Raw genomic sequence first — 26770 nt, forward strand, 5'->3', positions numbered from 1 at the left:
ACACAGTGACCCAAAAAAACATTAAGGGGAAAAATGGCCTAAAACCTTGGGGGTGGGGGCAGAATTTTGAGTGCCTGAGGCAGAACAAAACCTAAATACGCCACTGGATCTCTGATATTGGCTGTCAAAAGTAACCAGCAACTTGCTAAACTCTACCTTATGTATTTGGCTGTCTGCATAAATATTTTTGGGGTGGGCAAAAAATAAATCATTGTCTGCATGTGAGACTATGTATTAATTACTGCCTCATTTAAACAGAGATTAGACACGCCTGTGTGACACTTTCATGATGGAGTTGTTTACTGCCTTCTCCACATTTCCAGGCTTGATAACATATTAAAGTTCACACACATTTGAGTCACTTGGCCAAAAATTGTACTGGTCAACATTTTTGTGCACACTTCTCAACAAAAATTAGAAGGAACATTGTTTATGAACTGCCTGCCCTGTACTTTTGACCTGGCTTTTGCCTGCTCCTCTTGGACACATCCCGTAATGAAGTCCCTGTGACAACACAGACCTCCCCAATGTCATTACCCCCAGGTCCCCCTAGAGGTTGTGATTTAAGGGTGTGCTGTCTCACTGCTATTATGTTCAAGTTCATGATTGGCCTACCAGGTCATTGACATAAACATAGGTATTTACTTAGATGCATTATCATGGTATTGAGATGCATCTCCTTTTAAAGGGTCAAGAAAGTCAAAATTAAACTTTCTTGATGTAGTATTGAGTGTACAATTTAATACAAAATCAAATTACTTTATTATTTAATTTAGCTCTTAGAATCATTGATTAAAATGTGTCCACTTTCCATTAAAGCATACTGAGGTAGGCTCAGGAAGGTGCATGTGTTTGGAGCTCTACATATCTGCAGCAGTGTGTGTAGCAGTGTTTTACAAGCAACATATAAAGGGAGTTGCAGCAGGCAGTGCTGAGTGAAAGAAGAGGACATGTAATAAAACACCCTGGGCAAGATTACATATGCTGCACCGGGGCGCAAAACCTGGCGTCACCAATTTTTTGCTGAAACTAGCGATCACATATAGGGCGCCGCATAAAAGTTACGTGCGTATATTTTACCCGCCACCCACAGTTTTTTCTCCCATAAACTAACATAGAACCGGCGTTGCGAGTCAGTATCACATATTCAGCGCAAGGACTTAAGCGCGCAGAATGGAGAAATTTTACTCCAATTCCACCTTGCCACACATAGGCAGGCGCAGCAAGCCTTGTGCTGACTATGAAAGTACCGTAACTCCCTGGAAGCCTTAACAAACACCTAGCGCATGCGCAATTTCTACCTCTAAACCACCACATCCCAATAACTAATAAAAGTATTAACCCCTAATCCGCCATCCACCCACATCACAAAGTACCTAATAAAAATATTAACCCCTAATTCGCCTTCCATCCACATTGCAAAGTACCTAATAAAAGTATTAACCCCTAATCCGCCATCCACCCACATCGCAAAGTACGTAATAAAAGTATTAACCCCTAATCTGCCATCCATCTACATCCCAAAGAACCTAATAAAAGTATTAACCCCTTATCTGCCATCCACCCACATAACAAAGTCTCTAATAAAAGTATTAACCCCTAATCCGCCATCCACCCACATCGCAAAGTACCTAATAAAAGTATTAACCCCTTATCCGGCAAACCCCAATAACGCAAACTATCTAATTAACCTATTAACCCCTAAACTGCCACCCACCCACAAGGCAAAGTATTAACCTAATAACAAAGGCCCCTAACCTAACACCCCCTAAGTTAACCCCAATTAAAATACACTAACATAAAATAACAAAATACTATCTACCTTAAAAATTAATTAAAAATGACTAAAAATAAAAAACATAAATTACTATTACTTTTTAAATAAACTAACATTATCCAAAATAAAAAATCCTAACTTTACATTAAAATTAAAAAATTCTAACATTACATTAAAATAAAATAAAAACAAGATTACAACAAATAAAAAAAATAGGATTGCAAGAAATAAAAAGATTACAATAAATAACAAACTAAAAAGTATACAAAATAAAAAAGTGTCAGCTTGGTTTTTTACATTCCATTCGGCAAAGTCATCCCTGGGTCAAGCAAAAGACATGTAAAAAGGAAGTTACCTTGCAAATATATGGCTAAAATAATGCTTGGGGCTGCACCCGTATAGACCCCTACTGTCTGTAGAATCTCATGACTAAAAATAGCACCCTGATACAGAAGCTGAATGTGTATGCAGTCGTTATACTGTACCGTAATATATCTGCCCTTTTTATGTTTCCAGTAAGTTCATAGAATTTTGCTCTCACCTTGTTAGGCTGATTTACACATGCAACAGCATCCGCTCTACTCTTCTCGCTTGCCAGATAGTTTAGTATGACTTGTACAACAGGTAGGTGACAGTGACGTACTGCTATATGCAGGGGGTTTTCCTTGGCCTTGAGAAGTAAGAAGTAATTAATATATACTGTACATTGTGTTTGCCACTTGAAATATATTTTACTAGTCTAATAGTTACAGAGTGTTATTCAAGTTAGTACAGATATACATGACACACCCATTTTGAATTACCTTTGACTGCCAAGTCAGTTCCCCTCCCTCTTCAATAAGGGCCGTGAGCATCTTTAAGTTGCCATTCTGAGCCGCTATATGCATTGCTGTTTCCCCATTCTAGAAAGGAATTAAAATGGTCAATGATCAACATTAAAATCTACAAGTCAAAGAGAAATGCTTAATGCTTAGAATACCAAAAGTAAAATATGTGGATAATTAACAGCTTTTAGTGATAATGATTTTGTACATCTAATTACCATTCCCCAATGATCCTTCATTATGTCAGATTGTAATAGTCTTGGAGCTCTGCCTGCTACCCATAACCTTATAAAAGTCCCAGGTTGCCGAGCACTGCCATAGTCACACATACAATCTAACCACTACTCTCCCAGCCCCTCCCCACCATCCATGCCCACTACTCCCCCAAAATCTGTCCAAACTTGATGTGACACCACCCTCAGTTAGCCACAACTTTGCTTCTGGATCTACAGGAAATATTGTGAGGTATGTAACTATATGGCAGGTTCTGTTTTTGCTGAAAGCCAATCAGATGGCTCTGTTGGTTAAATTGCCAACTATACACCTACTAGTTGCAAGTTCTTTTGGCACCAGAGTCCACTCAGGTGTAGATTACAAGTGAAGCTCTAAATTCCGCTTAAGCAAGCGCAATATTTGTGCTCCACTCAGTAATACCAGCGCACGCATTCGCATTGCAGGGAAGCTTTGTGTTCACAAGAGCGTGCCTCAATAGGCTCAAATGAGAGCCTCGTTCTCATGCCGTCAAACACGGAAGAGAAACTAGCACAGTGAAGGGGGTAAGTCGCGCAGCAATGGGCACCAAATTATAAATATATATGTATATAAATTTATACATATGTATTTATGTCTCTCTCTCTCGAAAAAGTTGCCCAAGAGCTAGTGGTCCCATGAAATTTCTTAGTGGTCCCACTTTTTCAACTCCAAATTTTCACAGTGTCATATGTAAATGTGTAATACGCAGTTATACGCTTATTACACATTTGTTTTAAGATTATAACACTTTGTATATAGTTCTAAACCTATTAATGATTTAAAAAAAAAAAAACACAATTTATGCTTACCTGATAAATTTATTTCTCTTGTGGTGTATCCAGTCCACGGATCATCCTTTACTTGTGGGATATTCTCATTCCCAACAGGAAGTTGCAAGAGGACACCCACAGCAGAGCTGTAATATAGCTCCTCCCCTAACTGTCATAGCCAGTCATTCGACCGAAAACAAGCCGAGAAAGGAGGAACCATAGGGTGCAGTGGTTACTGTAGTTTAAATTTAAAAATTACCTGCCTTAAAATGACAGGGCGGGCCGTGGACTGGATACACCACAAGAGAAATAAATTTATCAGGTAAGCATAAATTGTGTTTTCTCTTGTAAGGTGTATCCAGTCCACGGATCATCCATTACTTGTGGGATACCAATACCAAAGCTAAAGTACACGGATGAAGGGAGGGACAAGGCAGGAACTTAAATGAAAGGAACCACTGCCCGTAAAACCTCTCTCCCAAATATAGCCTCCAAAGAAGCAAAAGTATAAAATTTGTAAAATTTTTAAAAAATATGAAGCGAAGACCAAGTTGTCGCCTTGCAAATCTGATCAAAAGAAGCCTCATTTTTAAAGGCCCAAGTGGAAGCCACAGCTCTAGTGGAATGAGCTGTAATCCTTTCAGGAGGTTGCTGTCCAGCAGTCTCATAGGCTAAGCAGATTAAACTTCTTAGTCAAAAAGAAAAAGGTTGCCGAAGCCTTTTGACCTCTCCTCTGTCCAGAGTAGACAACAAACAAAGCAGATGTTTGACGAAAATCTTTAGTAGCTTGTAAGTAAAACTTTAAAGCACGGACCACGTCCAAATTGTGTAACACAAGGATGGAACAACAATCTCTTGATTGATATTCTTGTTAGATACCACCTTAGGTAAGAACCCAGGTTTGGTACGCAGGACTGCCTTATCCGTATGAAAAATCAGATAAGGAGAATCACATTGTAAGGCAGATAGCTCAGAGACTCTACGAGCCGAGGAAATAGCTACCAAAAAAAGAACTTTCCAAGATAAAAGCTTGATATCTATGGAATGAAGAGGTTCAAACGGAACTCCTTGAAGAACCTTAAGAACCAAGTTTAAGCTCCATGGTGGAGCAACAGGTTTAAACACAGGCATGATTCTAACTAAAGCCTGACAAAATGCCTGAATGTCTGGAACATCTGCCAGGCGCATAACTAGCTGACAATACTTTTTACAAACCTTCTTGGAGAAAAGATAATATCCTAGCAATCCTGACCTTACTCCATGAGTAACCCTTGGATTCACACCAATAAAGATATCTACGTCATACCTTATGGTAAATTTTCCTGGTGACAGGCTTTCGTGCCTGTATTAAGGTATCAATAACTGACTCGGAGAAGCCACGCTTTGATAAAATCAAGCGTTCAATCTCCAGGCAGTCAGCCTCAGAGAAATTAGATTTGGATGGTTGAAAAGACCCTGAAGTAGAAGGTCCTGTTTCAGAGGCCGAGACCATGGTGGAAAGGATGACATGTCCACTAGATCTGCATACCAGGTCCTGCGTGGCCATGCAGGTGCTATCAGAATCACCAATGCTCTCTCCTGCTTGATCTTGGCAATCAGTCGAGGGAGCAGAGGAAACGGTGGAAACACATAAGCCAGGTTGAAAGACCAGGACGCTGCTAGAGCATCTATCAGTGTCGCCTTGGGATCCCTGGACCTGGATCCGTAACACGGAAGCTTGGCGTTCTGGCGAGACGCCATGAGATCCAGTTCTGGTTTGCCCCAACGATGAATCAGTTGTGCAAATGCCTCCGGATGGAGTTCCCACTCTCCCGGATGAAAAGTCTGATGACTTAGAAAATCCGCCTCCCAGTGCTCTACACCTGGGATATGGATAGCTGATAGGTGGCAAGAGTGAATCTCTGCCCAGCAAATTATTTTTTAAACTTCTAACATCTCTAGGGAACTTCTCGTTCCCCCTTGATGGTTGATGTAAGCTACAGTCGTGATGATGTCCGACTGAAATCTGATGTACCTCAGAGTTGCTAACTGAGGCCAAGCCTGAAGAGCCTTGAATATCGCTCTTAGTTCCAGAATATTTAATGGAAGGAGAGACTCCTCCTGAGTCCACTATCCCTGAGCCTTCAGGGAGTTCCAGACTGCACCCCAACCTAGAAGGCTGGCATCTGTCGTAACAATTGTCCAATCTGGCCTGCAAAAGGTCATACCTTTGGACAGATGGACCCGAGATAGCCACCAGAGAAGAGAATCCCTAGTCTCTTGGTCCAGATTCAGTTGAGGGGACAAATCTGTGTAATCTCCGCTCCACTGACTGAGCATGCATAGTTGCAGCGGTCTGAGATGTAAGCGTGCAAACGGCACGAAGGGCGCGGAATGGAATGAAGAACCCGGCAGGAATTTAGAAGCTTTGATAACCTGGACTCCGTCAGGTGAATTTTCATTTCTACAGAATCTATCAGAGTCCCTAGAAAGGAAACTCTTGTGAGTGGGGATAGAGAACTCTTTTCCTCGTTCACTTTCCACCCATGCGACCACAGAAATGCCAGTACTACGTCCGTATGAGACATGGCAATTTGGAAGTTTGACGCCTGTATCAGGATGTCGTCTAAATAAGGTGCTACTGCTATGCCCCGCGGCCTTAGGACCGCCATAAGTGACCCTAGAACCTTTGTAAAGATTCTTGGGGCTGTAGCTAATCCCAAGGGAAGAGCTACAACTGGTAATGCCTGTCTTAAAAGGCAAACCTGAGAAACCGATGATGAACTTTGTGTATCGGAATGTGAAGATAAGCATCCTTTAGATCCACTGTAGTCATATATTGACCCTCCTGGATCAGTGGTAGGATGGTACGAATAGTTTCCATCTTGAACGACGGAACTTTGAGGAATTTGTTTAAGATCTTTATATCCAAAATTGGTCTGAAGGTTCCCTCTTTTTTGGGAACCACAAACAGATTTGAGTAAAAACCCTGTCCCTGTTCCTCCTTTGGAACTGGATGGATCACTCCCATAACTAGGAGGTCTCGTACACAGTGTAAGAATGCCTCTCTCTTTATCTGGTGTGCAGATAATTGTGAAAGGTGAAATCTCCCTTTTGGGGGGGAAGCTTTGAAGTCCAGAAGATATCCCTGGGATATAATTTCCAACGCCCAGGGATCCTGAACATCTCTTGCCCACGCCTGGGCAAAGAGTTAAAGTCTGCCCCCTACTAGATCCGTTCCTGGATAGGGGGCCGTTCCTTCATGCTGTCTTAGAGGCAGCAGCAGGCTTTTTTACCTGCTTACCTTTTTTCCATGTCAGGTTTGGTCTCCAGACCGTCTTGGATTGAGCAAAAGTTCCCTCTTGTTTATTATTAGAGGAAGTTGATGCCGCACCTGCCTTGAAGTCTTGAAAGGCACGAAAATTAGACTGTTTGGCCCTAGATTTGGACCTGTCCTGAGGAAGGGCATGACCTTTTCCTCCAGTGATATCAGCAATAATCTCCTTCAACCAGGCCCGAATAGGGTCTGCCCCTTGAAGGGAATGTTAAGTAGCTTAGATTTTGAAGTCACGTCAGCTGACCATGATCTAAGCCATAGCGCTCTGCGTGCCTGTATAGCAAAACCAGAATTCTTAGCTGTTAGTTTAGTCAAATGAACAATGGCATCAGAATAAAAGAATTGGCTAGCTTAAGTGCTCTAAGTTTGCCAAGTATGTCATCCAATGGAGTCGCTACCTGTAAAGCCTCTTCCAGAGACTCAAACCAGTACGCCGCAGCAGCAGTGACAGGGGCAATGCATGCAAGGGGCTGTAGGATAAAACCTTGTTGAATAAATATTTTCTTAAGGTAACCTCTAATTTTTTATCCATTGGATCTAAAAAAAAAAGCACAACTGTCCTCGACAGGGATAGTAGTACGCTTTACTAGAGTAGAAACTGCTCCCTCCACCTTAAGGACTGTCTGCCATAAGTCCCATGTGGTGGCGTCTATTGGAAACATTTTTCTAAAAATAGGAGGGGAAGAGAACGGCACACCTGGTCTATCCCATTCCTTATTAATAATTTCTGTAAACCTTTTAGGTATTTGGAAAACACATCAGTACACACCGGCACTGCAAAGTATTTATCCAGTCTACACAATTTCTCTGGCACTGCAATGGTATCACAGTCATTCAGAGCAGCTAAAACCTCCCTAAGCAACACGTGGAGGTGTTCAAGCTTAAATTTAAATGTAGAAATATTAGAATCAGGTATCTTTCCTGAGTCATTAACATCACCCACTGACTGAAGCTCTCTTTCCTCAGCTTCTGCATATTGTGAGGCAGTATCAGACATGGTTCTTAAAGCGTCAGTATGCTCTGCATTTTGTCTCACCCCAGAGCTATCTCGCTTACCTCTAAGTTCAGGTAGTCTGGCTAATACCGCTGACAGTGTATTATCCATGACTGCCGCCATGTCTTGTAAAGTAAATGCTATGGGCGCCCTAGATGTACTTGGCGCCATTTGAGCGTGTGTCCCTTAAGCGGGAGTCAAAGGGTCTGACACGTGGGGAAAGTTAGTCGGCATAACTTCCCCCTCGTCAGATTCCTCTGGTGATACATTTTTTAAAGACAGAAAATGATCTTTATTGCATAAAATGAAATCAGTACATTTGGTACACATTCTAAGAGGGGGTTCCACCATGGCTTTTAAACATAATAAACAAGGAGTTTCTTCTATGTCAGACATGTTTATACAGAATAGCAATGAAACTAGCAAGCTTGGAAAACACTTTAAATCAAGTTAACAAGCAAATATAAAAAACGGTACTGTGCCTTTAAGAGAAACAAATTTTGTCAGAATTTGAAAAACAGTGAAAAAATGCAGTAAATCAAACGAAATTTTTACAGTGTGTATAATAGGCTAACAGAGCATTGCACCCACTTGCAAATGGATGATTAACCCCTTAGTTCAAAAAACGGATCAAAAAAACAAAATAGACGTTTTTTAACAGTCACAACCAACTGCCACAGCAAGCTGTGGCCCTACCTTCCCCAATAAACGACTTTGGAAAGCCTTTGGGCCCTTTAGAGATGTCCTATAGCATTCAGAGGGCCTTTGAGGGAAGCTGGATGTCACAGTTTGTAATTTTAACTGCACCAACTGTAACTTTTATACTACAACAGTAGAAATTGTTTCTAGTCAAAAATTTAAGCCAGCCATGTGGAAAAAACTAGGCCCCAATAAAGTTTTATCACCAAAGCATATATAAAAATGATTAAACATGCCAGCAAACGTTTTATATTGTAAATATCATAAGGGTATTACCCCTGGGAGTAAGCATGATACCAGTCGTTATTAAATCACTGTATTCAGGCTTAACTTACATTAATCCGGTATCAGCAGCATTTTCTAGTGTTTTCCATCCCTAGAAAAAATTATAACTGCACATACCTGATAGCAGAATAAACTGCACGCCATTCTCTCGCTGAAGTTACCTCATCTGTGTAATCCCCTCAGACATATGTGAGAATAGCAATGGATCTTAGTTACAACCTGCTAAGATCATAGAAACCTCAGGCAGATTCTTCTTCTATTTACTGCCTGAGATAAAATAGCACAACACCGGTACTATTTAAAAATAACAAACTTTTGATTGAAGAAAATAAACTAGCTATATTTAACCACTCTCTCCTACAACGTCCTAGCTTGTTGAGAGTTGCAAGAGAATGACTGGCTATGACAGTTAGGGGAGGAGCTATATTACAGCTCTGCTGTGGGTGTCCTCTTGCAACTTCCTGTTGGGAATGAGAATATCCCACAAGTAATGGATGATCCGTGGACTGGATACACCTTACAAGAGAAAACGTATTCTCTTGCCCCAAGACTTATTCCTGCCTAAGCTTCATGGGATCTGAAGAAATAGACAGGCACACACACACACCCCTCACACACACACACCACACACACACACACACAGAGGCACCTCACACCACACACACACACACACACACCACACCTCACACACACACCTTACACACCCACTCCTCACACAACTCATAAACACACACACACACACACACCTAACACACCACACACACACACCTCACACACATCACACACACCTAACACCTCACACACACACACATCTCACACACACACACACACCTCAGACACACACCTCACACACACCACTTTGTATATAGCTATGTGCAGTAAATGCCCATTTAAGGTATATTTGTTTAATAGAAACCAGGGTTGGAACAATGGTCAGTACAGCCAGTACAGAATCAGGGAAGCTTGCCCCACAGCCTACCTCCCCAGTATCTAATGGAAGTGAGACCAGTTTGTGTGTTTACAGTGCTGTTTAGAGTGCTGTACATATACCAAACCATTGCTTTGTCTTAATCAAAAGTGTCCAAAAACACATATTATGCTTACCTGATAATTTAATTTCCTTCTGTATGAGGAGAGTCCATGGCATCATTCCTTACTGTTGGGAAATACTGAACCTGGCCATGAGGAGGAGGCCAAAGGCTTAAATACTCCCCCTACTTCCCTCATATCCCAGTCATTCTGTCAAGGGAACAAGGAACAGTAAGAGAAATATCAGGGTATAAATGATGCCAGAAGAGAAGACCTCTCCTCATACAGAAGGAATTTAAATTATCTGGTAAGCATAATTTATGTTTTCCTTCTTAATATGAGGAGGGTCGGCAGCATCATTTGTTACTGTTGGGAAAACTATACCCAAGCTCTAGAGGACACTGAATGATAATGGGAGGGGTAAAAAAGAGGCGAACCCTAATCTGAGGGCACCACAGCCTGCAAAACACCTTTCTCCCAAAAGCTGCTTTGGCCAAAACAAAAACGTAAAACTTGTAAAATTTAGAATAAGTATGTAAAGAGGACCAGGTAGCAGTGGAATGAGCTGTAATCCTCTGAGAGGTCTAAGCCCCGCTGACTTATAAGCTAAGCGTATAACACTCCTCAACCAAAAAGATAAGGAAGTCGAAGAAGCCTTCAGACCCTTTCTGCTTCCCAGAGTAGATAACAAACAAGGAAGAAGTTTGCCTAAAATCCTTAGTAGCTTGAAGATAAAACTTCAAAGCTCGAACCACATCCAGATTAAGAAGTAAATGTTTCTTCAAAGAAGGATTAGGACACAAGGAAGGAACCACAATCTCTGAGTGATGTTGCAATCAGACATAACCTTAGGAAGAAAACCCAAGCAGGTACGTAGAACAGCCTTATAAATGTGGAACACCATATAAGGAGGCTCACATTGCAAGGCAGCTATTTCAAAAACTCTGTGTGCCGACTCAATAGCCAATAGAAAAAGAACCTTCACAGACAACAATTTGATGTCAACCGAATGCATAGGCTCAAATGGAGCCCGTTGCAAAAGAACAAGATTTAAAGAACAAGATTTAAACTCCAAGGTGGAGCATTAGATCTAAACACAGGTCTGATCCTAATCAGAGCCTTAACGAAAGATTGCACATCAGGGAGCTCTGCGAGCCTCTTGTGCAGCAAAATAGATAGGGCCGAAATCTGTCCCCTCAGGGAACTGGCAGAAAGGCCCTTCTCCTGGAAAAAAGAAAGTATCCTGGCAGCCTTAATCTTATGCCAGGCTGAACCACGTTCTTCCCACCAGAATAAGTAAGCTCTCCACAACTTATGATATATGCAACGAGTAACAGGCTACTGAGCCTGAATGAGAGTATCAATAACCCTTTTAGAGAAACCTCTCTTGGCTAGGACTAAGCATTCAATCTCCACGCAGTCAGCCTGAGAGAATCTAGATTTTGATGAACAAAAGGACCCTGTTCCAGCAGATCCCTGTGACAAGGTAACTTCCATGGAGGAGATGAGGACATCCCCACCAGGTCCGTGAACCACATCCTTTGTGGCCACAATGGAGCAATCAGTATCACTGATGCCTGCTCCTGCTTGATGCTGGCCACTATGCGAGGAAGAAGTGGTAACAGCGGGAAAATGTAAATCAGCTTGAACCTCCAAGGCACTGCTAATGCATCTATTAGCTCTGCTTGAGGATCCCTGGACCATGACCCATATCTGGGTATCTTGGAATGGAGCTTTTTGTTTGCATTTGCATTTGTTGCAAATCTCCGCAAACACCTCAGGATAGAGAGACCATTCCCCTGGATGAAAGGATTGTCTGTTGAGGAAATCCGCTTCAAAGTTGTCCACACCCGGAATATGGATTGCTGACAGTGAGCAGTTGTAGGCCTCCGCCCACTCCAGAATCCGAGATACTTCCCTCATTGCTAGGGAGCTTCTCGTTCCCCCCTGATGGATGATGTAAGCCAACGAGGTTATGTTGTCTGATTGGAATCTGATAAACTGGGACGAACCCAGAAGAGACCAAGCCTTCAGAAGTTCCAAAATGTTGATCGAGAGGAAGGATTCCTCTCGAGTCCACAGACCCTGTGCCTTACTGGCATTCCAAACAGCTCCCCATCCTGATAGCCTTACGTCTGTAGTCACAATCTCCCAGGATGGTGTCAAGAAGGATGTTCCTTGGGACAGGTGATCTGGACAGAGCCACCAGGACAGCGATTTTCTCGACCAGTTGTCTAGAGAAATCTGTTGAGCCAGATCCAAATGATTGCCATTCCAATGTCTATGCATGCACAGCTGTAGTGGAAATCTGACAAAAGGAATGATGTCCATGCTGGACACCATGAGACCAATCACCTCCATACACCAAGCAACAGAGGGCCTTAAGGATGTCTGGGGGGCAAGACAAGTGGAAGTTAGCTTGTAATGTCTCTGGTCTGTAAGGAATATCCTCATGGATATGGAGTCTATTATAGTACCCAGGAATTCCACCCTGGTCCTGGGAATAAGAGAACTCTTTTCTAAGTTTATCTTCCATCCATGAGATCGAAGAAGAAACAGAAGAGATTTCGAATGGTCTTCTGCCAGATGACAAGATGGTGCCTGAACCAGAATATCATCCATGCATGGAGCTACTGCTATACTGCAATAAACTGGAAGTGCTGGTCTAGGAACACAAACCCTAGGAAATTGAAGTGTTCCTTGTGGATTGGAACATGAAGGTAAGCATCCTTCAGATCTATAGTGGTCATGAACTGTTCTTCCTGAACTAAGGGAAGGATGGATCTTATCATCTCCATCTTGAACGAGAGGACAGATAGGAATTTGTTTAAGCACTTTAGGTCCAGAATTGGGCGGAAAGTTCCCTCCTTCTTTGGGATCACAAAAAGGTTTGAATAGTATTGCAAACCTCTTTCTGTGAGAGGTGCCGGGACAATGACTCCTAGGGAGGATAGATCCCTCACGCACCCCAGAAAGGCTTCTCTCTTTTCTGGCCTGGAAGACAGGTTTGGTAGGAGGAATCTGCCCCTGGGAGGATGAGACTTGAAACCTATCTTGTATCCCTGAGCGATGACCTCCAGGACTCACTGGTCCTGCACATCCCCAAACCAAGCTTCTGAAAAGAGCGACAGTCTGCCTCCTATGTGATCCAGAAACAGATTGTGGGCCACCCCTTCATGCCGACTTTGTCTCGGCGGGCTTCTTGCTCTGCTTTGATTTATTCCAGGACTGAGCCGGCTTCCAAGTACTCTTGGGTTGCTCAGGCTTTGCAGAGGGCTGCTGATGTTGGGATTTATAAGAAGGAAATGTACGAAAATTAGGAACTTGTCCCTTAGGCTTGTTCCCCTTTTCCTGAGGTAAAAAGGCACCTTTGCCTCCAGTAACCGTGGTGATAATTGAGTCCAGGCCTGGACCAAAAAAAATCCCTCCCTTAAAGGGGAGGGAAAGAAGTCTGGACTTATAAGTTATGTCCGCAGACCAGGACTTCAGCCAGAGTGCCCTACGGGCTTGAACAGAAAAACCTGAAGCCTTAGCATTCAGGCGAATAATTTGCATATTTGCATCACAAATAAAATAATTAGCCACCCTTAAGGCCTTAATTCTTTCCTGGATTACGTGAAGTGGACCCTTCACCTCGATCAAAACAGATAAGGAGTCGCACCAGTAGGTAGTTGCTCCAGCAACCGCAGCAACAGCTTCTGCCGGTTGAAACAAATATCCCGTATGTTGAAACATTTCTTAACAGTGTTTCTATCTTCTTATCCATAGGCTCTTTAAATGACGAACTATCCTCAAGCGGGATAGTAGTGCGTTTAGCAAGAGTGGATATAGAGCCATCCATCTTGGGGATGGAACCTCACAACTCCAATTGAGAGTCAGGGACCGGGAACAATTTCTTAAAGGAAGACGAAGGGGAAAAGGAAGAACCAATCGTTTCCCATTCATTCTTTTTTTTTTTTTTAAATAATTTTTTTATTGAAGTTAAAGTAAAGATTAACATACAAGGATCGCCCTTGAACAAGTGTTACATCGAGGTGATAAAGACATTACATGTACCTTGAAACAAATAACAGAACAGGATGAACATATGTGAGTAAATTGGCATTTCAAGGCTTAAGACAATAATAGATAAGAGATAGGGCGAAATTGAATTGAACTTCATTTTATGTTATGTGGTATATGATCTCTATCAAGCAATGGAGGACGCACTTTGTACAGTGTAAGATAATTGTGACAGCTTGTAGAGAGTTGGCAGATGAATTGGCCACTTTTGAGCCAACGTATATAAGGGGGGAGGGAATAGCAGCGGGCAAAAGCCGCTCAATAGAGTGAAGGGGGGGGTGGAGGGCGGAGCCAGCCAGCCTGTCAGTTTAGTGATCGCTGCTGAGTCTCTAAGATAATGTTAGTTTCAAAATCTGAGTGGACTCTTAACAGAAGAAGAAAAATATCTAAATGGAGTGGGGATGTCGAAATATACAATGTTATGAGCTTTACAGGATATTTTCAGGATCCATAAACATTTAACTATACATTTCCTTAATGTATTGAAATAGTGAGGGAAGGACTTGGAAAGGTTTAGTGAGAATACTTATACTAAGGGTATTATTCAATGGTTGCGAGGCATAATGTTATAATACATATAGTATGGGGCAAACCTTACATTACATTGCATTAGAGGCCATAACAAAACAGTAGCAACTTGCAAGGTGGGTAGATAAGTTATAAATAACAAAAATGCTTTAACAGATAGACAGAGCACAAGTGAACAGTATCCTTACCAGATAAATAAAAGAATTGGTGTCGTTGCCGGTAGCTTGCATACCTCAGGATTGGTATAACAATGTGGTGACTGATAGGACAAGACCTAAGGCTAAATAGTTTGACCCAGTAAGTACTATAAGCATTGAGCTGATTACAAGGAGCAAGATATTCAATCTCAAATGCTTGAAGGGTCATGTCAACCTAGGATCTAGAGACTTTGTTAAGTAGAAGACACCATACACAATAATGTCCAAGAAGGAGCTAAAACATATAAGGCTCTAAGCCTAACTATATATGTAATGGTTCTATAAAGCTAAGAAACATTAACATTGCATTGTTTCAGAAAGCGTTATACATATATATTTAGCTCTTATAGCTGAAGTAAGTAGTACCTCAACTACAATAAAGTTAACAGGATAGATTCTAGTTGATAATATGATATGTCCATCCTAACACCATTAGTATGGAATCTAAGTTGGTGACGTTTAAGTGTCTGTCTGCTACAGGCTATTGGCACATTTAGTAAGGTGCTCATAGCCAATGTTATCTATATAGGAGCATTGTGTCAGAAACAGGTTATAATCAAACAAATATATAGGAAGGAACAATAATATGAGCAAAATGTTAAAAACTTGCAGCTTAAAGTTGACTAGTAAGCATATTATGAAAAACATGGTGAACCATCATAAGATCAAAGTATGTTTAACGTAAGAACATCCTGCACTGCGACAAAAGCAAGGCAGTGTGAAATAAGATATAAACCTGAAACCTTTGTAACACAATTACATGACCGGGTTAGGGCAGAGAAATATATAATGGAGTTAACCGATACCATAGCGAATCTGACTCTTCACCAGTTCTTGTATCAGTATGTCCCTGGCTGAGCAAGAAGGATCCTCAAAAAGCAGCGTATCTCTCTCACCAAGGAGGAGGAACGCTGTTGTGCCTAGAGAGCTGTCGCATTTGAATGTGTATTCCTGGGGTCGAACTTCATTTCCAGGCAGGTCTGTATGGCAAGGTTGCGAGGACCTGAGTGTCAGACAAAGCTGCATCGCAATGCAGAAAGGGGTAGCAGCCGCGATGTTGCTCTCATACAGCGCTAAGTCCTGCCACCAAGCCTGTAAGGAGTCGGCTCTGCTCTGAGAGGTGCACTCGGTCAATCTCCTGGTATCCTCACATGGGGTTGCGGCTGATGATGAGCGGGTAGGAGAGTCCACAGGGCCGGGAAGAGATATAGGTGGGGTGGTCTCACACTCTCCGTTACGAGTCAGCACATGTTGGGGACCATGATGAAGTCGCGGTAACCAGCTTTCACGTGAGATCGTATGATCCTTGGTCTCATCACCTTCATTGGCGTAGTGGGTATTGCCATAAGTAGGAGTTATTTTGAGCCCGCTATGCTGTGGTATTGCTGGTGTGGTTTGCGGCAATCGCATAGCAAGTTCCATCAGCGCCTTCAAGTCTTGCTTTAGCTCAGTGTAATGCGTCTCCATGCGCTGCAAAAGGTTCCCTTCCCATACTTCCAGGTCCACCATATTGATAGAAAGGTGGCAGAGGAGTATACGGTAATGTGTAGATATCTAAGAGGAGGTAAAAAGGCAGTATACCCAAAGGTGCACCTGGAGTCTCTTGTAGTTTGCAAAGTAGGTTGCTGTTGAGGGAAAAAAGGGAACTATAGGCCCGTAATGGCTGCTCCATGTGCTATCAAAACGGCTTCATGCAGGAGTGCTGTATCGTGTCTATTGTAGATCCAGACTGCCAGATTCACATAATTAGTAAAACCTCAGGGTCTCAATCGTTTATAGGTAGAGTGTCAGCTATTATTCTTGTGGAAATCCCTTATAAGGCAAATTTTTCAATAGTACATTCTGGAGCTATTAGAAAACACGTCCATGTTCTTCCTAGGCTAGCTCCGCCCCCTTCCCATTCATTCTTAATAATGTTCGCCATCTTAACAGGAACCAGGAGAGTTTGTGGTACAACCCTGTCCTTGTAGACCTTATCTAATTTTGGAATCAAAGGCAATTTGGGCTCTGGGACCTCTAACATAGCCAAAACTTTCTTCAACAGAAAGCGTAAATGTTCAATCCTAAATCTAAAGTCTTGTTCCTCCGCAGCTGGAGTTTTAGAGGCAGCAGACTCTGACCCAGAAAGTGCGCCCTCTGAAATATCAGAGGTGCCTTTATCATCGGATAATCTTGTATCAGATAAATCCAATACACTAGTTGATAACCCCTGGGAAGCATAGCAATATTTGACCTTTAAAGGTAAAGCAGTAAAGGTCGCAGACACTGCCATTTGTAACTGCGCAGTAAAGTCTGGTGGTAAAAGGCCCTCTCCAGATGGAGGATTAGGAGTGCTATGGAAAGCTGCATGTGTATTAGGTGATGACTGTAGGGTGTGCACCTCACAGGACGGAGACTCCTCAGAGGTGGATGGCTCAGTGGTATCAAACATATTAACATTCTTTGACATGATTACTTTATCAAGGCATGTGGAACATAGTTGAGCAGGCGGGTATACCGCAGCCTCCTCACAATATAGACAGGTATTAGGTAAAGAGGGAGTACCCTCTAACACATCAGATCCTCCATAGCTTGCACTTATAAAGCAGACTATTGATTGATAAGAAAAAACGGCACCTTTATACCCCCAATGGCTGGGGCACTCACCACCTCCTATGACCCAGGCAAAACAGAGAAACCGCTTCTTCTCCGGTCAGGAAAGAGGAAATAAGTGTGAACACACCCGGTCACATGGTGCGTAATGCAGGACCGCCCCTGCTATAATAGCAAAAAAAAGCGCCAAGCCTTTTAAGATGCGCAGTTTAAAAAACGAAAGTAAAAACCTGTACGTTCCAACATCTGCCTGAGCCCAAAACCATCTCACACATGTTGCAGCATAATCAAATAAACTTATGTGATTAATCCCGACTGTTCAATAATCCCCCTCAGGAGATTTTAACCCTTGATTCCATACAGATAAAAGTAGCCACACTGTGACCCTGTCTTCTGGCGTTATCATATGTGTAAAAAATTAAATGATCTTACCGGAATCTATGCCATGGAACAGAAACACAGCCTCTCAATTTTGACAGTCTTGTAGCATCGCTCCTGACATAGACTTGAGTGATGGAAGCAGGCAGTGAAACTGGTCAACACTGATTGCATAGGAGCTGTTAATACGAGTCTGGATGGGTTTGCAGAAAGAGTCTCCCTGCATCTCCAGACTCTAACTTTTGTCAATGCTCTCACTGAGAGGCTGGCAAGACTACTTAAAACTCCAGTCCCATTTTAAAGGGTAGAGACCCTTCAGAAGGAACTACTCTGAATCTTCTGACACTTCTCTTCCAACCTCCGGTGACGAAAGGCAAAGATTGACTGGGATATGAGGGAAGTAGGGGGAGTATTTAAGCCTTTGGCTGGGGTGTCTTTGCCTCCTGGTGGCCAGGTTCAGTATTTTCCAACAGTAAGGAATGATGCTGTGGACTCTCCTCAAATTAAGAAGGAAATATACATATTTAATAGCTGACTCACATCACAAGATTGTTTTGGGACATCTCATTTATCCATAGCTTGAAATATTCATATACACACAAAACACACTTCCACCAAACACACATACCACAAATCCACACATACAAACCACAAGCTTTTTTTGTACATTAAATCCATTGATTTAAAGGATGGAAAGATGTTTTTGAGGTAACTATTTTTTACATGTTGTCCCATAATAATACCAAAATAAATGTATTGATACTGCAACTTTACACTAATCTAACTCAATTACTCAAATAAAAGGTATTTAGACAGTTTACACACTTACAATAATGTTTCCAGTTGTTTTATCTCAGTCTAATCTTCTCTATACTCATGCAGCTCTCAACTGAATGGGGAAAGAATGATGCAAGACCTGCAGTAACTGTTTGTTTGCAATTGCTTGGAATAAAATATGGAATTTGCAGTGCAGTATAACTGGCTCTCATTATTTAGAGTATAGGCTGTGGATTGTATAGGCATTTGGATGTTATGACTAAATGCATTTTATAAGGCACAGATTTCGTATTAAACTTTCAGGCTATTATTACAGCAAAATTCAAACCATTCAATAGTTTTTGTTTTTTTAAATTTAAAAATGGTCACAAAGTCCCATTGCCTGTATCACCTTATCTGCTTAAAAAAAATCCACTTCTGACTCTGGAACTCTTTTAGCCTCCCAGGCATTTCCCCCCTTCTTTTCCCGTGTTAAACATTGGTGGTTAGTGCTTCATATATAAAAAAAAAATACTGCCCTCGCTATCCTTCACATACCTCACATGCTTTACCTTTTGCAACTCTGATAGTTCCGCCCCTGGAATGAACACTCATTTAAAAAATCACACGCAGAGGACAGGGCCCATTCGGAGGCGAAGCTCCTACTTGCTGCAGGGCCCTGCTCCCCCCACCACAACCCTTGTTCATCTAAGAATGTCGCACGCGGTAAACTCACAGCACGGCAGTTAAAAAAAAAACATTTTAAATAAAATTAAAAATTATATTTGCACAGGAAAAATGTTTTTCCTGTGCCTAAGCCACCCGGCCTAATTTTATAGTCGTCTCGGACCACCGGAAGACTGAGTTTTTCAACCCCTGTATATAAGCATATTCATATATATTAACAGTGAGCACACAGTCCCCATAGACCGCTCTATAAAGGCATTTTGCAGTTATGTTTTTTTTCTAACAACCCCACACCTGCACACTTTAACCCCTTCAAACTGCTTTGCGCAAAAAAAAAAAAAATATATGTTTTTTTTTTTTTTTTTTAACAAAAAGGGACCTCACACTTTATTTTGGGGGATTTGGAGGATATTTTACAAATTAACCAGAGATCTGACCTCTGGTTAATTTTTGGAGTGTTAATTGCTACCACGAGCTTGCGGTAGCAGTAACCAGCCACTTGTAATGACTGGTTATTTATCATTCGCCCGTAAACAGGCAAATTGGTTACATTTCGCTATGGGGTGGATTCCAAACTTTCCAATTTTTTATTTTGATATTGGAAAAATTAGATTGTCCAGGGTTTTTTTTTTATTATTAATCAAAGCAGTCAATAGCTTTTTGATTCAGACAGCAGAGCATGATAACTGCCATGAGCATTTTTAATTGTTATTTACTGATAAGTATACTTTACTATTGATATTTACATTGATTTTGCAACTGGCCATATAGTGTAGATATGTTTTATTGATGTGTTAAATTTACATGATTGATAATGACATATTCAGTATCATTTATTATTTGACACAAATTTATTGTCAACAAAAAGGGCTTTTGTTGGCCTGGACTGCTCTATCTTGTTTTTCTGGTGCAAGCATGCACAGATTATTGGTCCATGCGTGTTATCAGTCTATCTGTGGGTGTCAGGGTGACTGTCTTTAATGCTCGCACTAACCTCTGGCCCTTTCTGTATTTAGTCTACAGATGCCCCTTTCTCAGGTGCCTAGTAATTTGTGTGTTTCTCAGAACGTTACTGAGCTTACACACTCCGCTCCTTTTACTGTCTCAGCTATCACCGATAGTAACGCTTTCCGGATCTGCAGCACAAGCTTATGCTTTCCCTGCAGGGTCTCATCCCGAACACTACTTTATCCAGCTTCCAGTGATTTACCAGCTCTCCCACCGGTATTCAACACTATGGAACCCTGCTGTCACTAACCTGATAACCGGACCGTAACAAACCTCCAGCTGATTCCCCAGAGCAGTCCTGGTCAAAACAACACTGCTGATCTCTTAATTGTTATTTTGGGTACATACGCTCAACTCCCTGCTCACTTACTAGCTGTTGTGAACTCTATATCTGAAAGAATCCTCTCCAGTAAGTGTTTCACTGTGTTCCGGTGGCAACATCCCCTAGCGTGGCGTCACAGTAATTCTCGGCACTCATTCATAACAACTCTAGTGTCAAGAGAACAGATACTTAGTTTATATTGTTAAGTAACTTCGTCCTCAGCAGGCATACAAACTAAAATTTTCCAGGGCATGAACAGTTTACTACTAAGTGTTGCAGTTATGATCCACAACCCCTCATTGTGAGGAAAATATAAGGTATTGCAATCCTGACATATTATTAGGCCATTTACAATGGACCCAGCGGATTTACCACAGGTGGTTTATGCCCTCTCCCAAAGAGTGGATCAACTCACACAGGGGTTAAGTTCAAAATGAAAAGCTCCCTGGTATAATTAAAGATGCAATGTAAAGCAAGCTAAACCCTCCAGATAACACTCCCGAACCACAAGTTTGTATGCCCGAAAAATTTTCTGGTGACAGAACCACTTTCAGGCAGTTTAAAAATTTTCATTTGTTGTTTACGCTTAAGTCAAAAACTTACTGCACTGAACGTGTTAAAGTCCTAACGGTCATATCCTACCTCAGAGGGGAACCAAGAATATGGGATGATTCCTTTTTTTAACACGATCACCAAATACTCGCATCTCTGGATGATGTCTTCAAAGAAATGGGATTCTTATACGAAGACACTAACAAGCAGCTTACGGCGGAATCTAATATGAGGTCTCTCAAACAGGCAAAGAGGCCTGTAGAAGAATATCTTACAGAGTTCAAACAGTATGCAAGGGATACCGAATGGACAGATATTGCTCTTAGGAATCAGTACCGACTAGGACTCTCAGAGTCTATCAAAGACAAATTAGCCCGTATAGATCTACCCAAAACCCTAGAAGGATTGATGAATCTCAGCATACAGATCGACCAAAGATTAAGGGAAAGGAGACTAGAGAAGCAAGGCCCAGATTCCCTGGGAAGGGGAAGCTCATACTACCCAAGATCTATAGTTCATATGTCAGCAGAACCTGACAGGTTTTCACTAAGGGACCATTACAACTGGAAGAGAGACATTGTCACAAAATAAAAAATCTCTGTATGTATTGTGCATCTCCCAGTCATGCTGATAAGGAATGCCCTATCCTGCAGAGACAAAAGAAGAGTACGTTCTCTTATAAACATTGTTTAACAACCAAAATCATTATTAATGCTTACTGTACATTGTCTCTATTGCCCAGCTGATTGCTCTTCCGGCTCTCTGTCTTCTGCGCTTTTGCGCTACTCTTTGTTGCCTAGCAACCCTGTACTCAGCCGTCCCTCTCTGCTAACGTCAGAATGGCTTCTTATTCCGGCGTCTTCTCTCCTCCGGTGCCTGTTTGTTCTACTTCGTGGCTTAGTGAGTACTATTTTTGAAAACCTTGATATCTGAACTTTTGCTTGTTAGACCTCGATCCTGCTTAACCCCTACCTGCCTGATATCTCATTGCTGGACACTGTTTGCTTGACTATTCCATTGGTTAACCCCTACCTGCCTGATTACGCATTGCTGGACATTGCTTGCTTGATTATTCTATTGGTTAACCCCTACCTGTCTGATTACACGTTACTGGACATTGCTTGCTTGATTACTCTATTGGTTAACCCCTACCTGCCTGATTACACGTTACTGGACATTGCTTGCTTGATTATTCTATTGGTTAACCCCTACCTGCCTGATTACACGTTGCTGGACATTGCTTGCTTGATTACTCTATTGGTTAACCCCTACCTGCCTGATTACACGTTGCTGGACATTGCTTACTTAATTATTCTATCGGTTAACCCCTACCTGCCTGATTACACGTTGCTGGACATTGCTTGCTTGATTACTCTATTAGTTAACCCCTACCTGCCTGATTACAGGTTGCTGGACATTGCTTGCTTGATTACTCTCTTGGGCCTAGATTTAGAGTTTGGCGTTAGCCGTGAAAACCAGCGTTAGAGGCTCCTAACGCTGGTTTTAGGCTACCTCCGGTATTTGGAGTCACTCAAAAAAGGGTCTAACGCTCACTTTTCAGCCGCGACTTTTCCATACCGCAGATGCCCTTACGTAAATTGCGTATCCTATCTTTTCAATGGGATTTTTCTAACTCCAGTATTTAGAGTTGTGTCTGAAGTGAGTGTTAGAAATCTAACGACAAAACTCCAGCCGCAGGAAAAAAGTCAGTAGTTAAGAGCTTTCTGGGCTAACGCCGGTTTATAAAGCTCTTAACTACTGTACTCTAAAGTACACTAACACCCATAAACTACCTATGTACCCCTAAACCGAGGTCCCCCCACATCGCCGCAACTCGATTAAATTTTTTTAACCCCTAATCTGCCGACCGCCAACTACGTTATCCTTATGTACCCCTAATCTGCTGCCCCTAACACCGCCGACCCCTATATTATATTTATTAACCCCTAATCTGCCCCCCACAACGTCGCCGCCAGCTACCTACACTTATTAACCCCTAATCTGCCGACCGCAAAGCGCCGCCACCTACGTTATCCTTATGTACCCCTAATCTGCTGCCCCTAACACCGCTGACCCCTATATTATATTTATTAACCCCTAATCTGCCCCCCTCAACATCGCCTCCACCTGCCTACACTTATTAACCCCTAATCTGCAGAGCGGACCGCACCGCTACTATAATAAAGTTATTAACCCCTAATCCGCCTCACTAACCCTATAATAAATAGTATTAACCCCTAAAGCTAAGTCTAACCCTAACACTAACACCCCCCTAAATTAAATATAATTTCAATCTAACGAAATTAATTAACTCTTATTAAATAAATTATTCCTATTTAAAGCTAAATACTTACCTGTAAAATAAATCCTATTATAGCTACAATATAACTTATAATTACATTGTAGCTATTTTAGGATTAATATTTATTTTACAGGCAACTTTGTAATTATTTTAACCAGGTACAATAGCTATTAAATAGTTAATAACTATTTAATAGCTACCTAGTTAAAATAATTATAAAATTACCTGTAAAATAAATCCTAACCTAAGTTACAATTAAACCTAACACTATACTATCATTAAATTAATTAGATAAAATACCTATAATTACCTACAATTAAACCTAACACTACACTATCAATACATTAATTAAATACAATATCTACAAATAACTACAATGAAATAAACTAACTAAAGTACAAAAAATAAAAAAGAACTGTTACAAAAAATAAAAAAATATTTACAAACATAAGAAAAATATTACAACAATTTTAAACTAATTACACCTACTCTAAGCCCCCTAATAAAATAACAAAGACCCCCAAAATAAAAAATGCCCTACCCTATTCTAAATTACTAAAGTTCAAAGCTCTTTTACCTTACCAGCCCTGAACAGGGCCCTTTGCGGGGCATGCCCCAAGAAGTTCAGCTCTTTTGCCTGTAAAAAAAACCATACAATACCCCCCCCAACATTACAACCCACCACCCACATACCCCTAATCTAACCCAAACCCCCCTTAAATAAACCTAACACTAAGCCCCTGAAGATCATCCTACCTTGTCTTCACCTCACCAGGTATCACCGATCCGTCCTGGCTCCAAAATCTTCATCCAACCCAAGCGGGGGCTGTCGATCCATCATCCGGTGGCTGAAGAGGTCCAGAAGAGGCTCCAAAGTCTTCATCCTATCCAGGAAGAAGAGGCGATCCGGACTGGCAACCATCTTGATCCAAGCGGCATCTTCTATCTTCATCCGATGACGACAGGCTCCATCCTGAAGACCTCCACCGCGGACCCATCTTCTTCCGGCGACGTCCAACTGAAGAATGACGGTTCCTTTAAGGGACGTCATCCAAGATGGCGTCCCTCGAATTCCGATTGGCTGATAGGATTCTATCAGCCAATCGGAATTAAGGTAGGAATATTCTGATTGGCTGGAATCATTCAATATTCTACGATACCACTTCTTATGTCTGTAGGAGTACTCCACTCAGAAACTATCAGTTTTGACATCATCTCCTCTCCTCAGTTTCCTTTGATTTTGGGACTTCCTTGGTTACAACTTCATGATCCGGTTTTCTCCTGGTCTAAAGGGGAACTTGTTGCTTGGGGATCTTCTTGTTTCAAACAATGTCTTCAAAATACTTACAAACCTTCAAGTACTGTTGTGGCAGTTTTGGACATTCCTGATTCTTTACTAGTACAATATCATTCTTTTTGTGATGTCTTTTCTAAAAAAGATGCTGAAATACTACCTCCACATCGGACTTTTGATTGTCCCATCGACCTATTACCTGGAGCACCTCTTCCTAGAGGCAAAACGTACCCTCTTTCTCGTCAAGAAAATGTTTCACTCGAGGAATACATCAAGGATAATTTGGCCCGAGGTTTTATTCGTCCTTCATCCTCTCCTGTTGGAGCAGGTTTTTTCTTTGTTGAAAAGAAAGATGGAGGTCTTCGGCCATGCATCGACTATTGTGCTCTAAATCAGATAACAATCAAGAATTGTTATCTCCTTCCTCTCTTTCCTGAATTGTTCGATCGTCTCTCCAAGGCACTTCCATTTTTACCAAATTGGATCTTCGTGGGGCATACAATTTAGTCAGAATTTGTAAAGGGGATGAGTGGAAGACTGCCTTCAACACTAGATTTGGACACTATGAATATTTAGTTATGCCTTTTGGGTTATACAATGACCCTGCTGTTTTTCAACATTTTGTTAATGAAATCTTCAGAGACTACCTTAATCAATTTGTCATTATCTTTCTTGATGATATTCTGATATATTCTCAGACTTCGCAGGATCATCTTCACCATGTTAAGCTGGTACTCCAGAGATTACATGAGAATTCTCTCTTTGCCAAACTTGAAAAGTGCTCTTTTCATCAAGATTCTATTCATTTTTTGGGTTACATCATTTCACAGTCTGGATTTGAGATGGATTCCGATAAACTGTCGGCTATTAAAGATTGGCCTAGACCAACCTCCTTAAGATCTCTTCAGAGGTTTCTTGGCTTTGCCAATTACTATTGTAAATTCATAAAGGTCTTTGCTAACATCACTGCTCCTCTTACTGCTCTTACTAAGAAGGGTCAGGATTGCAAACATTGGTCTGATAAAGCCTTACAGGCCTTTGAATCTTTGAAATCAGCATTTACTTTGGCTTCTATTCTTTGTCATCCAGTACCAAATCTCCAATTCATCCTTGAAGTGGATGCTTCTTTAATAGCTGCAGGAGCTGTGTTATCTCAACGAAATCCAGTCACTAGTAAAATCCTTCCAGTGGGGTTCTTCTCCAAAAAATTTAATCCTGCAGAACAGAATTACAACATTGGTAACAAAGAATTGCTAGCCATAAAGATGGCTTTGGAAGAATGGAGACATTTGCTTGAGGGCACGGTTCAACCGTTTCTTATTCTAACGGATCATAAAAATCTTCTGTATCTCCATACTGCTAAATGCTTCAACTCACGTCAAGCCCGATGGGCTTTGTTCTTTTCCAGATTTAATTTTGTCCTTTCTTATATTCCTGGTTCTAAGAACTCTAAGGCGGATGCTTTATCCAGACAATTTCAGGCCTCTGATTCAGCCTTTTTGGATTCTGAACCCATTCTCTGTCCAGCTAGAGTTCTAGCTCAGTTGTCTACTTTTCCTTTCCAAACATTACAGTCTGCTCAAGCCACAATTCCTTCCTCCTATAAATTACCTCCTGGAATCCTGTATGTACCTTTTGAATTCCGTCTCAAACTTCTTCGTTGGGCTCATGATAATATTTTGGCAGGACATCCTGGAGTGCGTAATACGTTATGGAGTCTCAAACAACATGTCTGGTGGCCTTCTATGATCAAAGATGTCAAGGATTATGTTGCAGCTTGCAATTATTGTGCCTTAAATCTTCTTGTTTACCTTTTGGACTCTTACAACCTCTTCCAGTACCATATTACCCCTGGTCTCATATTTCCATGGACTTTATTACCGACCTTCCTAATTCCGCTGGAAACAAGACCATATGGGTAGTGGTGGACAGATTCTCCAAAGCAGCCCATTTTGTTCCTTTACGTGGATTGCCGTCTGCCCAGAAACTCGCTGAACTTTTTATACTCCATATCACCAGATTACATGAATTTCCTTTGGACATTGTTTCTGATCGTGGATTTCAATTTGTCTCAAGATTCTGGAAATCTCTTTGCAAACAATTCGGAGTTACCATTTCTCTATCTACTGCCCATCATCCTCAATCC

At 41.5% G+C, this 26770-nt stretch overlaps 1 protein-coding gene across 1 annotated transcript in view; it reads right to left on the reverse strand.

Moving 5' to 3' along the window:
• The window catches only part of LOC128661735 (ankyrin-3-like), a 410167-nt gene that overhangs the window by 223004 nt on the left and 160393 nt on the right, over nt 1-26770 (reverse strand). The window contains 2 exon segments of the mRNA XM_053715956.1: nt 2319-2447; nt 2581-2679. Coding sequence (XP_053571931.1) covers nt 2319-2447; nt 2581-2679 — 228 coding nt within the window.

This window comes from Bombina bombina, chromosome 5, assembly GCF_027579735.1.
Source record: "Bombina bombina isolate aBomBom1 chromosome 5, aBomBom1.pri, whole genome shotgun sequence".
In the NCBI taxonomy this organism is placed as follows: Eukaryota; Metazoa; Chordata; class Amphibia; order Anura; family Bombinatoridae; genus Bombina; species Bombina bombina.